The sequence below is a fragment of the Canis lupus genome, chromosome 31 (assembly GCF_003254725.2).
Source record: "Canis lupus dingo isolate Sandy chromosome 31, ASM325472v2, whole genome shotgun sequence".
NCBI lineage: Eukaryota > Metazoa > Chordata > Mammalia > Carnivora > Canidae > Canis > Canis lupus.
This window is the reverse complement of record NC_064273.1, coordinates 28,860,532-28,878,223: the sequence shown is the minus strand read 5'-3', so window position 1 is coordinate 28,878,223 and position 17,692 is coordinate 28,860,532. Positions and strand designations below refer to the sequence as shown.

Sequence of the window (17,692 nt, the reverse complement as noted above, 5' to 3'; positions counted from 1 at the left end):
ATTAATTTTGGGGTACTATTCATATGATCATAAGCAGGACATTTACCCTTGTTGTACTATAATATTTTGTGTTGATTTCTTCTCCATAGAAATGTTAATGCTCAATATGAATAACCAAAGCATCTAATCAATTTTGAAGATACAAAAAGGATGGAGTTGGGGTTTTAATCAGCGTATCTAAGAAGTGAATCCTCAAATCATATCCCAAGAAAACCATAAAATAGTCCTCTAAGTTGGTTAGAGACCCTACCCACCTGTCCACTGGTAAACTGTGTGGGTTCACTTATACAGGGATATTTGACAGTACAGTACTGTGAAAGTATGTTCTCTTCCTTATGATTTAAACATTTGCCTTCTCCAGCTTACCTTATTATAACAGCACAGTATATAACACACGTAACATACAAAATATTTGTTAATCGCCTGTTTATGTTATCTGTAGGCTTCCCTTTAATCAACAGTAGGCTATCCGTAGTTAAGTTTTAGGGGAGTCAAAAGTTATATTGAGATTTCCAACTAATTGCGGGGGCGAGGAGTCTGTGCCCCTAACCTCCTTGTCGTTCAAGGGTCAACTGTACTACATACACCCACAACAAAAGGAGCTCAGCGCACTAAAGGCAAGGACTAACCTAAAGTATGTTTCTGCATTTTTTATTCTAATTCCAGTAACCAATTTTTACAATTTATAGTGTAAAACTGAAATATTTGGTCATTTTTGTTCCCTGGAGTCGAAATTAATTGAAATTTAAAAAGCAAATATCCAGTAACAAAATCAGACACACCGAAAGTTAACAAATAAATTGCTCTGACTTACTACAAAGAGTTACAAAACAGCAAACTACAAACACAAATATTCAAACACAAAAAAATGTGTATCCTAAACAGCAGCAAATTTTCTCCTTTTGTGCTCAAGTTCAATTTGCAGTTGAAGAAAAGAAGAAAGAAGTTGGAGTGGCACACTGTAGTCCTACTGGAGGAACCCTGTGTGGCGAGTGCTCAGGAGCTTTGATTTCAAACCCAGCGCTTGGACAGCCACTGTTATGAAAAGGCTGTGAACTGGAAACGTATTTTGGTCATTGGCATGCAAATGAGCAGACCAAGTGTCCTAATTTCCCTGTATAATTCCATTTATCTACTCAGTAGTAGCTTGGGAGAGCTCTGGAAACTAACCAAAAACTTCAGGGGATACTTATTATATATGCAAAGATTTATATATCCACATATTTGTGCTTGCATACACACACACACACCAAAGAGTAAAGGCTCTTTCTGGTCAGTAGGTACTTGCAGAAGCCCAGAAAGAACAATAAACAAAGTTCCTTCCAGATGGGCCTATAATCCACTGGAAAAGACTCACCTTTGGGCTTCTTCTTTTTGTTTTTCTAATTCTATGGTTTTTCGCTCTTGTTCTTTCTGTTTCAGACGTTCGGCCTCTATGGACTTTTGTTTCTGGAGTTGTTGCTTACTATGTATTTCTCTTAGTTCCTATAAACAATCAGGAAACAGTTCATGTAATGACACAGGGTGATAGGCATTTCCACCATTTATCAGTATGCAACATTTTCATAGAGAGGAAGTCTAAGGCATTTAGGAAACTAACATCTCAGATTTTAAACATGTTAACTTGGAAAACTGAAATCACTCTCCATTTTGACATGACTGCACTCTAAGAGCTGTTCCAGATTATATTTTATTTTAGTGAGTCATAAAAACATTACACCATTTTCCATTACATGCTTTAGAAGGAACTTGCTAGCGAAGCTACACTGGTTCAAGACTCGGCAACAGAAATGGACTTAACCAGTTTTAAGGGATGGTGATGATCATCAGTAAAACCTCGAGGTATTTCTGATAAGGAATCAACACCAGCCTCCGCTGGCTTGGAAAATGCACACACCTCTTCACATGCTGCCTCCATTAAAACCTCACCTTCTTATGCTATGCTGCCTTAGAACATCCCTCTGCTTCACAACTTTGTTCCTACCAGATTGTTTTCCTTCAAACCACACCCCTTCCAGAGCATCTTCTCTTGCTAAATCCAAGTGTGAAGCTGTCGACCTCACCAGACTAACCCTTCAGTTGGGTTGAAAATAAATGCGGTAATAGTATGATCACCACCTTGGACCAAACTTCCTCATTTGGTATCAGCCCCCAGGAAAAACAATTTCCTTAGCAAACTACTAAAAATAAAATGCATTTTATGATATTGAAAGTACTCAAGTCAGAAGTTTAAATACCCTAAAATGTGAGGAATAAAGAAATGCCTGTTGAGGGCGAACCCTCGATTCCATGTAGAAACCCAATGGTCGATAACAGATTCAGGTACTGAGACTCCTCTTGCTCGTGTCAACAATAAATCAGATGCATCAGTATCCAATAGAGCCAAGGATGCATTTCATTTTTTTTTTCCCTCTGTGTGCATTTCCAGTTGACTACTTCATCTAAGTAACTAGGGCTAGTCCCCTGAGGTGGTAGCCCGGGTCTTTTTGGTGAGACATGAGAACTAAGTAAGGTCTGCCCCATCTTCTTCATCCTGTTCACTGGTTAAGTCCAAATGGGTAGGTTTCCTCCTGCTTTAAATTCCTACCTTTAGATTCATTCAGAGATTGAACAAAGGTAAAGCATTGTCTATAGAAGATCAGTGTTTGGTTTTGTTTTTTTTAAGATTTATTTACTTATTTATTCATGACTGAGAGAGAGGCAGAGACACAAGCAGAGGGAGAAACAGGCTCCATACAAGGATCCTGATGTGGGACTCGATCCAGGGACTCTGGGATCACACCCTGAGCCAAAGGCAGATGCTCAACCACTGAGCCACCCAGGTACCCAGAAGATCAGTGTTAAAATGCACTTATTCCTAGAGAAAAGCCCAATGGGTTAGGCTAACCTTTTCCTGCTAGCTAGACTGTCCTCAGGATAAAGAAAGAACGCATGGACAAATGTTTTATAAACCAGAAGTGACTGAGAGGTGCTAAAAGGGATCAGTGAGACACAAGAGAAAGTTTTTGGAGACCAGGAGGTTATGGGGAGATGGTACTGAGGGGGGTGCTGGGGGAACACCTAGAGGGAAGTAGGCACTGTTAAAACTGGGAAGAAAGGAAGAGATTTCAGTAGGGAGCCCAGCAGATGAGACTGGGAATATCTAGGAAGGATGCAGGAGAAAGAAGCAACTCTGTAATGCACAAACTGGTGGACTATTCCCTACGGCAGCAGCCCTGACAACATGACTTAGATTTGGTATCTTAGAGACAAATGGAAAAAACGGGCCACTTCCTATTAGAGTAATCTGTACTCTTGGCTCAAGTTAGTATCTCCATGTGAAAAGGAAAACTGCAGTGGAGTGTAAATCAATCTCTAAAGTCCTATGAGAGGGACTCAAAAGTTGGATCCTGCACAGACAGCAATGGCCCAACTCCATTGTTAGTCCAATGGCTGAGTAAAAAGGGACTGAAGCATTTACATTTTTTATTTTAAAACTTCATCTTCAATTGCAGAAAATTCTTAAATGGGTTCAAGAGAATAATTTATAGCAATAGACAAGATCAAAGGGTACGGAACCAGGAAGGAAGAAACCTGGATTCTAGTCTCAGGTTCCTGACACAGGCCAACAGCTGAATCCGAGCAGATGACTGTTAGGTTTTCTTCTTGCTTTAAGATCTGTTATATTCTCAGACACTGCTGACCACATAAAAAATCAGTTCTTATTTATTTCAGTGTCTTTTATTAAGGGCTTTATTCTTCTCACAGGAATAAACCAAAAAGGGTAACTAGTAAGCAAAATAACTGAGCTGAAATTAAATACAAAGAAGTATGAAATGGCAGGGGAAAAGTAACATTTTAGTTTGATATTCAGGAGCCTGGTTATACATTACAATAGAAAAGCTATTACTTTATATGGGAAAAATGTATTTCTAGGCAGAGTGATATTCAAAATATTTAACAACAGGTACAACATAAACACTGCCAGTTAGAATGACTGCTGCCCATGATGCACCAATGCACCCATGAAAAATGGTTTTTTGTTTTACCAAAGAATTACAATGCACATTTCCATTCTATACTGGGTTCTAGTGATTGAATGTTAACTTACAGACTGATAATTACCAGATACAAAGTCAAGACAGATAGGAGTAAAGCTAGTAATGTTTTGGGAGGCCCAATAAAATAAAAGGCAATAGGAAGTGAATTTAAAGAATCTATAGAGGGGTGCCTGGGTGGCTCAGTCAGTTAAGCTTCTGGGTTTGGCTTGGGTCATGATCCCAGGGTCCTGGCTCCCTGTTCAGTAGGGTGGGGCTGGGGCGGGGGGGGGGGGGGGGTTGTGTGGAGTCTGCCTCTCTCTCTTCTCTCTCTCTCAAATAAAATCTTTATAAAAATAAAGAATCCAGAGAAAAAATCATGCTAATAAGACAGTTTTAAAAAACAATTTTTTAAAAAAATTTATCAAACCTACATGAAGGAAGATATTTTAAAATTCTAAAAACACATTTATTTTTGAGTACAGTAGCATGAGAGGGCAGGCTAAACCCATCACTGAACTGTATAAATAAGTTGCAGCTTCAAGTGCCTCCAAGGAACTGGAACTTGCAGGAGCAATAAAATAACAGATGTCAAATAAGGTAACGGAAAGCCCTGGCATCTCATGATCTAAATTTGTGGACTGCAAAGTGTTTCTACCATTTCCTTCATCCAATCCAAACACTTTTGAGTACACAATTGTAAGAAAATCAAGATGCTACAAATAGGCAAACATTCCAGGTCTTCCTCTCTCATCTGGGACTTGGGAATTTAAGATGGCATGAACCAAGATAGAGCAGAAAATTCATGATTCCTAAGCTGATAACTTTTTCTTGAAAGTTGAACTTCTAGATAGGCAATCTATAGAATGAAGGAATGTGTACTAAAGATGAGTCAACGACTTGTCTTTCCAAGCATGACGAGAGCCCTGTAGGAGAGCAGAGTATCTTTCTATAGGGGGCAGGCAGCTGAACTGCTCAGTCATTCCTTTTCAGTGTTGTTTAAGAAACTCAAGTGCAATCATGGCTATTTAAAAGTACCCTTTTAATTGCTTCAGGGAAAAATTTCTAAGGAGACAAGGAAAGCTGATGTCATTAAATTATTTTTTTTTTTGGGAAATGACAGAACCATTGGGAGAAGTAGCTATGTAAAGCTTCACGACATGAGTTGGTGGCCAACCTCATCCAAGTGACCTTGCATGCTCTATTCCTGTCACAGTCCTTTCTTTATCATAACTAAGATAAAAATAGAACAAAAAAGAAATTACTGACAACCAAAATTCATTATCTCACTTGTGGCTCTTACTAAAATTATTTTTTTCTATAATCAATAACCCTGTAGTCACATTTTTGTAGGCTTTAATATTTATCTAGCAATAAGTTACTGAATATACAACTTTGTTGATTTTTCTTCTGTGAGTTCTACTCAATGATCTGAGATGTTTTACCTAGGTATAGTGCACGGTAATTTGATATTATCTCCTAATAGAGCATAAATACCTTTCTTAATAAAGAAGAAATAATTAAACATGCATTGAAGAAGTTTTAGCTTTGTGTTACAAATATATAAGAAAAAGAGAACTATAGAATGTGTAGTGTATATAAATTAAAATGATACCAATAATATGTCACCAATAGTATCTATAGAATTCTAAAGATATCTATAGAATATAAATAATAGTATATAATATACATAATATATTATGTATGCAAACATATATAGTACATAATATCTACATAATATATTATATATACACCTATATATACTATATAATAATATCTATAGAATTTTAGGATGTAACAAAGTTTCCTCACCAGGGGCTAGCAATAAGTTTTGGATCTGGAAACACTATGAGATAGTATGCAAACTGACCTATATGGGCATTTGTCTAGCAAAGAAGGCTCAGAGTTTTTATTGGATTCTGAAAAGGGTCTTTGATCAAACACAGGTCTTTGATCAAACACAGGTCTTTGATCAAACACAGAAGATAACTGGCAAATAAAGATTGTGCCATGTATTAGCAAAGATAAATGAAAATAAGCTTGTTTTTAACATTCTTCCTTCAGCTCAGGGGGAAACATCCCTTATTTCCCCTAAAGAATTAAGATATTTGTACTATAAAACATCTTTGGACATCCTATGGCAAACAGCCAAAGCATTTCAAAAGCAATATGCTGAACGAATTGAATACTCCAGAAGATTCAACTTTTTTTGCCCTGAGAAACATGGCTCACTTTCAAATTTACTAATGACAGTTGTTCTATTGCTATGCAAGGGGCACAGAATCACTTGACTTAAAAACTGTGACTCTTTCTCCTTTATTTGGACTTAAGGACACTCAAAAATAGATGTATTATGTAAAGTGATAGTAACTGAAATACAGAGACATATCCAGCTGAACTGGGATTCCTTTTCATAAACAAACATTACTTTACATAAATGCTTTTGAAGAAACAAAAAATTAACTAGCAATAGGGACCTTGGAAAGGCTAGTAGTTAATGGAAATTTACTGCTAATTCAGTCATTTAATTTTTTTGAAGGATCAGGGCTTCTCGCTTTTGCCTCAGGCTATCTCTTGGAAATGTGAGACAAAACAAATACACCCTAATTACTTAAAATTCATGAACTCAACATTTTAAATCAAAATAAAGCTGTTTAGGATACATTTCTTAGGTTTATAATAATCTTCATTCTATTAATATGAAATGGACCTAGGCAATTGATCTAGATGCCAGTATCAAAAATTTCAAGTGTTTGTTTTGCCTCAACCTAATACCTACAGAAAGTCAAAAGCAGAAGTGCTTATATAAATATGTCACTTTATTTCTCACCCAGGGGTATTATGTAGCACACAATATCAGAATTTTTAAAAAGCCTTTTGAGTCTTAAGATACAGTTTTAAAATATCCCAATTAAATGGATGTGAAACAAAGCCATTAAAGAATGCCAATCAACAAGCCCAGTGAGGACAGAGGAACTTGTACCTACATGAAAAATCCTGAAAAGTATTTCAAAACATTGAAACTGTACCCAAATCAAAGTAAACTGATATTCTATTCATCACAAAATTATAAAATGTATTCACTCTTAATGCGTTATAATGGGTGGAATACAAAAATATATATATATTGATTGAGTTATTTAAATTCTGAGGAGGGGTATATTAAGGGGTATATTAATGTTTAAAAACACATTTAAATATTATTCTAAATCTGAAGTCATTATTCAACCAAATAGGAATTCCAGTTGCCCATGGCACAATTGGCAGTCCATCTAACATAAGTGCTACAGGAGAGCCAACGAGGAATGTATTGGGGCGTGTGTGTGTGTGTGTGTGTGTGTGTGTGTATGTGTGTGAACTGGTGAGGAGACAGGTGGACAGAGAGGGGAGAAGAGCTTGAAAATCCTGTCCTCTCTGTAGGAAGAGCTATTTAAGAAATTCACCCACACCTCCCAAGAGGCTCTGGTATTTACCCTGCTGTTACCAAGAAGAGAAAACAGACTCCATTTTGTCCTGAAAATCCGAGTTTCCCCAAAATGTCTCAGCTTTATTTTATAAATCAAGATCTCATTAATTTAAATGCAGGTTATTCTAAAGGATAAAATGGTCAAAGGCTCCGGCTAAACAAGAGAATAAAAAAAGAAAATGTTTTTTCAAAAGATTGAATTCTGCCTTTTTCCCTTTCCCAAATCACCTTTGGTTAAATATATGTTTTTTAAACCTCAAAAGAAAAGCCCACACTCTAAAAAATGCTTCAACCAACCAACCAAGCCTATGGGTGCGGCCTAGAGTCTGGTATATACAACACCTGTTAATTATTTTGAGTCTTGGGCATGTTCAAATTCTTTTTCTTTCTTTCTTTTTTTTTTTTTTTTAAAGATTTTTTTATTTATTCATGAGAGACACAGAGAAAGAGGCAGAGACTAGGCAGAGGGAGAAATCAGGCTCCCCGAGGAACTTGATCCCAGGACCCTGGATTACACCCTGAGTCAAAGGCAGATGATGCTCAAACCGCTGAGCCACCCAGACGTCCCTAATTATTTTACTATATTCAAGGAATCTACATAAAGTTCCCACAATCACAAGTACACTGAATGAGAGTTTTATTACTTCTGTGCTGAGCAGGTCTTTTGAAAAGGATCACATAGGTAAAAGGAAAATTTAATCATGAACAAAATCAGGGAGCGAACCATGAAACAGCCAAACATTATTCTACTAATATGAGAAAGAACTGCTGTTATTTTATTTGAGTTTACACTGATTTCTCTTGCTGTCTCTGTATCTCCTCTTTCTGGATTTCCCTCATTGTTTCCCCTCACATGCCTTTTTTTCCTGACTTCTCATTCTGTTCTGCAGCTCATTCTCCAGCTCTTTTCTTTATTCCCCTGGTTGCTAAACATTTTGCTTTTCACTGCCTTCATAATGAATGAGCCTGCCATGAAAGCAAGTATTTGAAACCAAGAGCATAAAAGCCTTAGTTTAGCCAAAAGCCTTATTTACTCTAACTGGCATTCTCATTTCAACATCAATTCAGTTCTTAGGAGCAATTTTTAAGACAGGTATCATACAGGCAGAATTTATATCTCTAACAGCCTCTTGTGTCTAATGTAAGAAGCCTGATTTCCCAAGAATATTTAAAAAATACAATTCTGAATTCTCAATTAGTCCAAACCCCTCAATTTTGCTAAGAAATAAAATACTCTCCACTTTCAGAATAGTATTACTGACTATAATACTGTCTCCCATTGGATGGAAATATGCACAAAGACCCAAATCATGGCTGAGTTTTGTCTTTCAACATTTTGCAGCCAAGTGGCAAATTCAATGATCTAAAGGACTTGCTAGAAAGATAAGACTACAGTATACACAGTACCTTACCCAGCTGGTCGTTCAGAGCTTTCACCACCACACAATTTGTCAAGAGCAAAGATTCACTCATACTCCATGATTTACAATAACTATTCATTGACTTTGACAAAGAATGCTTACCCCTTCGTGGTAAGCTCTCTCTTAGACACTGAGCACTCATCCATGTGGGGGAACTATAACACAGAGCTGGAGAAGGTTCATCATTCTTAATCTGAGAAGGATGTGCATTGCCTGAGTATGACATGGAGACCTTTAGAAAAGACTCTAAGTGGATGACGCAGCCCAGGAGAACTGCCTGGCAATGCAACACTGCCTCCTCCATTGCCACTGACTAGAAGGAAGAAATGCTCCAATGAAACACCATTCACATTAGGACTTGTCCAGTACACAATGACTAGACAGGAACTATCAAGGACTCAAGCTTTTCAACATAAAATACAACCAACGTCTAGCCTCTCTGAATGTTGGATTCTCTCATTTGGCACACACCTGAAGCCTTGAAAACTATTAAGCTATACATCATGTTGCTGCTCTGTATCACAGTTAAGATGGAAAGATATGGAGTATTAGGCTGTCAGTGCCAAAGAAAACTGGTACAGTAACTATTAACATTGCCGAAGGCAAGAAGTCTTCTATTTGAAAAGTCTCTATCAGTAATGTTATTTGACACTTGCTAGAACCATAATTTTATATCTATAGGTAAAGTACTATATGTAAGAAAAACAATGATCGGAATGTCTCTATATGCCCTTTAGGCACATACCTTCTTCAAAAAATGTTAAAAGTTCTTGATTTTCATGTAAAATGAAGTAAAAAGGAAAAGTCACAGAAAATAATGTTAAATTGATGTTTCTAGAAAATGAATATGAGAGGACTACTGATTTCTTAGTACGAGAAAATATCTGCATACAGAATACATTTGAAAAGCAGAGAAGTCTGGTAAACAAATGTGATTCACTGAATTAAAACTGCTTTAAGAAGTACTAATTCTCGTTAGCAATAATTACAGAAAAAATCAATTATTCATGGCTAAATCACTGGTCAAATACTTCTTTTGATCATGAAAAAGCTGAAATTCACTGTTCACATAAAAGGCAGCATAAATATAAAAGCGGCTAACCAGGGCATTTCTAGCACAAGAGAGTCAGTATCTCAGTGTGCTACAATTTCTAACCCCCACTTACCGCCCCCAAGCCCTTTCCTACCGCCTTAGCAAAGCAAAGTATATTTGCTGCATTGAGATTCCTCTGCTGCTTTTCTCAAGTAATTCTTGGCTTACAGTGATAAATTTGAAAGATAGTTATGTCCAGGGATTATTTTGGGAATATATAAATATTACATCTATTAGGTAAATATCTATTAAAATACCTGGAAAAAGCATTGTGTGAAAGGAAAGAATGAGACCTCAATTTCTATGAGATCAGATAAACTCCAGAGACCTTACTTACATCTTATATCCCTGAATCTGGAGCTGTTTAAAACACGACTGTGATTGTAAATATGCTTTATGTTCTCAAAATGTTGCTATCTTTATGAAACATACACCTGTTAACTGACTGCAAAAGTAATTATTTTTTCCTCTTTAATTAATGACTGGAGAATTTCCATCATTGGTTAACAGGTCTTGTGTCAGGAAGCAGAATGTAATTCTTCCTGAAGTGAAGAAAAAGGAGAGACTCCTAAAAGAAGAATGAATCTGAACAAGCCACGTGTTAGAAAGGACTAAATCAGATGGTACGTCTTTAAAAAAAAAAAAAAAAAAGGAAAAAATGATAAGATGTACCTACTCTCTAAACTCTTCTACGTTCAAGAAAATAAATACATTTAAGCCATTCTGATCACAGTCTTATACTCCAGAAACTGAGCTAAAGCAGGGTGCTAGGATTCCTTATGGGACCTTCTAAGTAAGGGACTAGACATGACTTTGACTTTGCATCAAAGGAAGTGAGTAACTTATTGCAAGTAGTTGTGTATCAAAGCTTCCAATAGAGACTGGTTTTTTTGTTAAATGGAATCCTCATTTGTGGAGCTAGCCATTGAATACAGGTTTAATTTCCTGGTCAACTAATTTTAAAATTCTGCATGCCATAGGGTACTTCTCCAGTGTTATCCTACTAGCTGATAATGAGTGAATTATACTCTTTCTCTAGGGGAACAATCTACATGAATATAAAACAAAACTGCTAAGTCCTTTTTCTTCTATATTCTCCAGCTGGTTTCCTTCTGGGAGGGGGAGATTTTGGATATAGCGAGTTCACACCATCAGATAAGACGTGTGAAATGACTGGACAATCGCCAAGGTTTCACTCCCAGCAAGGCAGAAGTAATTTTTGCATCATTAGTGTGAATGCTGTAAAGGCACTGTTGTACCAAGAGAGGCACTGAAGAAACCCCAGGGGTCAGAATGCTGGCTCTCCTGGTCTATGTCATCATACAAGAATTATAGTTACTAATGAACATGTGCTCTAAATTCAGGGGAGAAATGCTCCCTATTTTCCAACACAACCACACCAAAGAAAAGTAGGCAGGAGACACTCAAGAGACGAAATCTTAAATCTGCCTCTAGAGTTGTCTCGATCAAATTATAAATCTTTTGATGCTTCAATTTAACCGTTTCTGTTTTGGTTTCACTAGGTAAGAGAGGAATATTAGAAATAATAACTATAAGGCAATACAATGTATTTGTTAAGGCCTCCAAATCGGTTGTTTATACAATAAAGCTCTACTGCCTTGTAATTCTTTACTCTCTACATTAAATTTAAAGTTAATAATGGAAAACCAAAATAAAAATGAAGACAGAAAGCCAGGTTCTTATTTACAAATAAGCGTATTTGGGAAAAGGAATAAAGTAAAAGGAAGGGCTGACGTGTCACTAACACTCAAGGCAGCATCGGTCAATGACACACAGTAAGAGGGACTCACGCCACCTCCCTGCAGGGTGTTCTGTTTGGCAATGGCAACAGCACTCCAACAGGCCAAAACAATCCATAAATAGGCCAGACACTTGGGAAAAATCACCCACTGCAGTGTCATCCTCTAATATATGAACTTTGTTTTCGGGAGTTAAATTGCAAGAAAAAGGAATCTTCAGATTAAGGCAGAAATCTGGATGACTGTCTGGGTTCAGAAGAGACCCAAATATTTTAACACTGTGTGCTCCAAGAGACTCTTTTTTTTTTTTCCCCAAGAGACTCTTAAAATGCACTGTTAATCATATTCTTTTTGCTTGAAAGAGTGATAAGTCACAGTGAGAGTTAAAGTGAGCTCTTTTATTGTGTTTATTGTAGAGACAGAGAACTCACAGCGCTACTTCCAGTACTTCTCATATAATCATATATGTACAAATATGGGATGTACATATAATACCCCCCACACACACGCTGTATAAGAATGAAAGCAAAGAAAAACACTAAGTTAGCTCCAATAATATGTCCCCTAGGAGCACTTGCCTGGCATTGTATAACTGAGAAAAGTTCATTACCTATCACTCTAAGAAAAAAAAAAAGCAAAAATACCTCAAACTCAGATGTCTGAACAGTTTGGCCTCGAATCTCAATTCAAATGCCAACTAAAAATCATGAATGTGGTTTCTAATTTTTTCCTATTTTTAATATTAAAGGAGTTTTCCTTTTTCCAGTGCCAAAAGCAAAATTAGCTAGAGTTAAGTATAAAGGATTTTTGAGATGGAAAAAGAAAATGAGTATTTAAAGAAAAGTATGAAGTCCATTTCTTATAAGAACATAATTGATTAACAACTCCAATATTCACTTAAATCTACAGTACATGCTCATAGTAGGAAATTAACTGCTTACGCTCTGGCTTTTTTGTAAGAGCTAACGGTCTTACGATGATAAAGTTGTGAAGTTAAATCAAAGGCACCAAACCCAAAGGAGGCTATCATAAGCACTTTTACATTCCCTAAGAGCTTTGGCATGTTCCTGAATTTTACCATGTATATGTGACAAAACCATACACCACTTTTGCCACAGAGACACAAGCAATTAATGCATTAAACTATACAATTTTAAAATATGAGGTAATAAAATAAAGATGTGCATTTGAGGAAAATCTTGAAGATAAGAAGTGGCTGAAATATTCTTAGTTTTAAAAAAGAAAAAATCCTTTTTTGGTAGTCTTCGAAGAACAAACGGCCTAGCTTTTGGACTTCAACTTGATTAGTTATCAACAGATGAAAGGATGGAGATGTATAAAAATGTGATTCGGGTTAAAGACAGACGTCGTGTGGGGGGCCGCTCACTCAGCTTTAATTTACAGATACCAAACTCATCCTTAGATGTTAAAGAGAAAAATGCAATATAGATTGTATAATATTCATCTGTAGTATTAAGGCTTGTAAGAAGGCTGACAAACCAGCATCATAAATTTTTCTCCCTGGAATTAAGTATCAACTAATCATCTGGCCAGTTGGAAAAGTTACAAGGGTAGGACATATATGTAGGGACACACAGAACAGTTACCTTCAGCTGATTATTGAAAATATCAATCTCCTGTAGTTTTGATCTGGTTTCTTTCTCAACTTCATCCAGTTGATCGCGTAGCTGCTGCCGAGCTAGTTCTTTTGCTTCTAACGCTCTTTTGAGTGTAAGCAGTGAATCTCCTATTTTAGAAAAACATTGCAAGATAAGAGAGGCAAACGGGCAGTGAAGAAAAATGTAATCTTCTCATTTCACCGAAGGAAATTCTTGCCAGTAGAAAAGGAAAAGACCAACTTTAAAAAGAAAACACGTACTGTGCAAACTGTTCTGTTGAACTTGTTTTAATTGGTCATTGAGTATCTGCTTTTCTGGAATAAGTCTTCCAAGCATTTGCTGGGCTTCCTAGGAGAGAGGAAGGAAAACAACAATGAACTGACAGGGAAAACGAGCATGTCTACGTTCCACATCCGGGCAAACGTAAGTCAGTATTCTCGTCCCTCAAAGACGCATCTAATCTCACCCCAAATCCTATATAGAAACTGCATTTAATCACCAGTCAGGGCAGCTCTTGCTTTCTTGCCAAGCAATTAACTATTTGCCAAATGCTTTTCACTGAAATAAAGTTAAGACAGTTATAGCTCTCTTGAGGTTTTGTAAATTTTTGTTGACTTACTGCCTATTTATAAAGCTTTAGAAATGTACTTTAAGTACAATTCAGCAGAGAAAATGAAAAGCAATGATCTCTCCTTTGCACTGGGATCAAATGTAAATGCAGTGACTCTGTTAGTGGAAAATGACTCCATAGTTTGAATAGGAACTACTCTGAACTTTGTAACCTGAATTACAATTCTCAACACTGAATTAGGTTTACCATATGCCTAAAGATAGAAATCAAGAAGAGATTTCTAACAATAGGATCTTGGCTGCCATATATGTTTTTCTACCACCAAGGATGGATGTACAATTTTAAACAGGTATACAAAAGTCCTGAACCAACTATTTCTTAACTGATATAAGAAGAAAACTAACCTGCACACTGTAAAAGGCTATTTGGAGTTTTCATGGATGACCTCTCAAAGCACTATTTGCTTACAAGTTTACCTGATATTATCCTATATAGTTTCTATACGTTTCAGTAAAATGACAACCTTTCCAGCACAAAGTAACAAATATATGACTTTCATTTTTAACTTGGTTTAAAAAAAAATCTCATTAAGGAGGTCACTTGTGATGAGCATTGGGTATGTTATATGTAAGTGATGAATCACTAAATCTTACATCTGAAACTAATAAGCATTGTATGTTAACAAAGTGGAATTTCAATAAAAACTTGAAAAAAACTCTATGCATTGATTTTTGGTTTGAGAAAATAAAAATGCCTTAGTTGACAAAACAGAATATACAGTTCAGATGGTTTTCCCAAGAAGGCCCAGACAACTGAGCTTCTCCTATTCTCCTCCCTAAATTAAGGAAAGGCCCCTTACCCAATTCCAAAGTTTCTTTCTTGAACCAAGACAATGACACATCCAGAAAAAGCCTAGTCCATATACTGAGACTGTTTTATTTATATAAACATCACTTTTAAATGCCAACCTAAATTCCTAAAAAAGTCATAAGCAAATATGAAGGGCCACCTGACTCATCTGCATAGCAAATATTTGCTAATAACAGTAAAGAAGGGGAATCAATATCTCATAGCCTATGATATACCAGGCCCTCCTGAAATCATTTATTATTTTTCACTTTACTATTTTTTCAGGGACCCTGATTTGTATTTTATTACCAATAAATGAACACACTAAGTGTCAATCTTAAATAATAAAAATGTGTTTGGTCACAGAGCATTCAGTGAGATAATAAATAAACATGTAGCCTCATTCCTACATTTTCCAAGAGAGTATTTTATGAAACTTCTCATAGTTAATGAGAGACATATAAAAAAAAAGTTATCATATAGAAAAATAGACTTTTAAAAGGTACATGTACTTTTTAATATGTTTAAACAATTTCTAGCAGTGAACATCTGATACTATTTACATTATATATCATATCCTAGTATCTCAAATTGATTAGGTCTTCAAAGTACATGAAACAATAACTGAGAGAACTGGAAGGAAAAAGGAAAAATTTACAATGATAGAGCTATCAACACTCCTCTCGCTGCAGCTGGAAGAGGTCACAAAATCAGTAAAGATGTAGAAAACACAAAAAACACGATGAATCAATTTGCTGTAATTGACGTTTATGGAACATTCCACCCAACTACAACAGAGTATATATTCTTTACAAATGCACATAAAATATTCACCAACACAGATCATATGCTAAGCCATAAAACAAGTCTCAGTAAACTTAAAAGATTAAGAAGAATTGAAATCATACAGAGTATGCTCACAGCTCATAACATACATCAGAAATCAGTAAGATATCTGGAAAACAATCAAAATATTTGGAAACTAATAGCATAATTCTAAATAACCCATCAAAGAAGAAATGACCATGAAAATAAAAAAAAGATTTTGAACTGAATGGATATGAAAAGACATTAAAAATTTCTGTAATATGGCTATATGACAATGCTTAGAAGGAATTTTGTATCTTGGGACGTCTGGGTGGCCCAGTGTTTGAGCATCTGCCTTTGGCTCAGAGTGTGATTCTGGGGTCCGGGATCAAGTCCCACATTGGGCTCCTTGCATGGAGCCTGCTTCTCCCTCTGCCTGTGACCCTGCCTCTCTCTGTTTCTCATGGATAAATAAATAAACTCTTAAAAAAAAAAGTAGATATATATCTTAAAATGTTACATCAGAAATGAAAAACTATTTTTTACATCATGAATAGGTGAAGTGGGTCATAATTTTTTTTTGCCCTGCATGTACCAAGATGTGTTAGTTTTTTCTCTGTCTTGTTTGTATGGTGATTTATGTTGGTTGAAATTTGAATGTTAAGCCAACCTTTTATTCCTAAAATAAGCCATACTTGGTCATGGTGTTTTACCATTTACAAAAATATTTTACTTGATTCAATATGCTATTATTATCTTTTAATTTAAATTCTTGAAAGATACTGGTTTATAGTTTTCTTGTAATGTTCTTACCTAGTTTTGGTATCGGGGTAATAAATAAGAAATTAGTATTCCTTCCTCCTCTATTTTCTAAAAATGTTTGTGTTGAAATGGCACTATTTCCTTAAAGTTTTCATTCATCAGTGAAGCCATCTGGGCCTGGAGGCTTTTTTGTGGTACGACTTTTAACTGCAAAATGTATTTAATAGATATACAAGTATTATTCAGATTTTCTGTTTCTTCTTGAGCCTGATGATTTGTATCTTTCAGTGAATTTTTTCATTTCATCTAAGTTGTCAGATTTATTTGTATCAAGTTGTTTACAATACTCCCTTAATTTTTTGCAAGTCTACAGTATCTGTAGCGATGTCAGTTCTTACATTTCTTATAATGGGAATTTGCATCTTCTCTCCCTCTTCAACTTTTCCCCGCTCTTTCTCCTTTTCCCTCCTCCTCTTCTCCATCAATCTAGCCAGAATTTTATTAGTTTCCATGTATATGTAAATGCTGGACACTTGTAGGGATAAACGAATGGAATGAATTGGAGGAAAAGCAGGTAAGCCTAAGAGCAGTTAAGGAATGTATTTTCTCACCTGTAATTGTTGCTGTAGATGGGTGATTTCAGCAATTCTCAACTCTCTGGATTTATTTGTACTCTCAATTTCTTGCCGTTGGGTGGTCAATCGACACCTGATATCTTGAAGTTTTCCTTCTAGTTGATGCTTTTTATCATTCTTTAACAAATGAAAAATAATTACTATTATTATTATTACCATTTCTAATGGTTCAGTGTTAGTAGACAACTGACCCTTGAACAACACAAGTTAGAATTGCATGGGTCCACTTACATGTGGATTTTTTTCAAGAAATAACCGTACAGTCCTGTAAATGTGTCTACTTTTCTTTATCAGTTTCTTAACATGTTCTTTCCTCTAACTTCCTTTACTTTAAAGATACATATAACATATGTGTTAAGTAACTGGTCCATAGCACACTACTAATAGTTTTGTTTGAGGGGAGTCAAAAGTTAAGAGTTTTGACTACAGGGGATCTGTGCCCATGATCCCTGTGTTGTTCAAGGGTCAACCATATTCCCAGAGCATAATCAAACATCACTCACAAGAGCTTCTAATTCAAATTCTAGAGTCTTCTTCTTTGCTTTCAGTACAACTATGTCTTCTTGTTCTTTGTTTCTCTGATTGAGTAGCTCTTGTCTTCGATTTCGTTCCCATTCCAGTTGCCGCTGTCTTTCAAGTTCTCTCTTTGCAGCCTGTGGCATTGGCAAACAGACAACTGACTAACATTTTAGT

General features: G+C 36.0%; 1 protein-coding gene across 8 annotated transcripts in view; it reads right to left on the bottom strand.

The window, feature by feature from the left end:
* The window catches only part of ITSN1 (intersectin 1), a 215,769-nt gene that overhangs the window by 87,230 nt on the left and 110,847 nt on the right, over positions 1 to 17,692 (bottom strand). For all 8 annotated transcript variants that reach the window (XR_007407674.1, XM_049104747.1, XM_049104748.1 and 5 more), the window contains exons 13-17: positions 17,503 to 17,652; positions 16,976 to 17,116; positions 13,636 to 13,723; positions 13,364 to 13,503; positions 1,358 to 1,485 (exon numbers count right to left, since the gene is read on the bottom strand). Coding sequence is in view for 7 of the 8 variants with exons in the window: in XM_049104747.1 (XP_048960704.1) it covers positions 1,358 to 1,485; positions 13,364 to 13,503; positions 13,636 to 13,723; positions 16,976 to 17,116; positions 17,503 to 17,652 (647 nt within the window). In the remaining variant the exon portion in view is untranslated. The remainder of the gene's footprint in view (positions 1 to 1,357; positions 1,486 to 13,363; positions 13,504 to 13,635; positions 13,724 to 16,975; positions 17,117 to 17,502; positions 17,653 to 17,692) is intronic.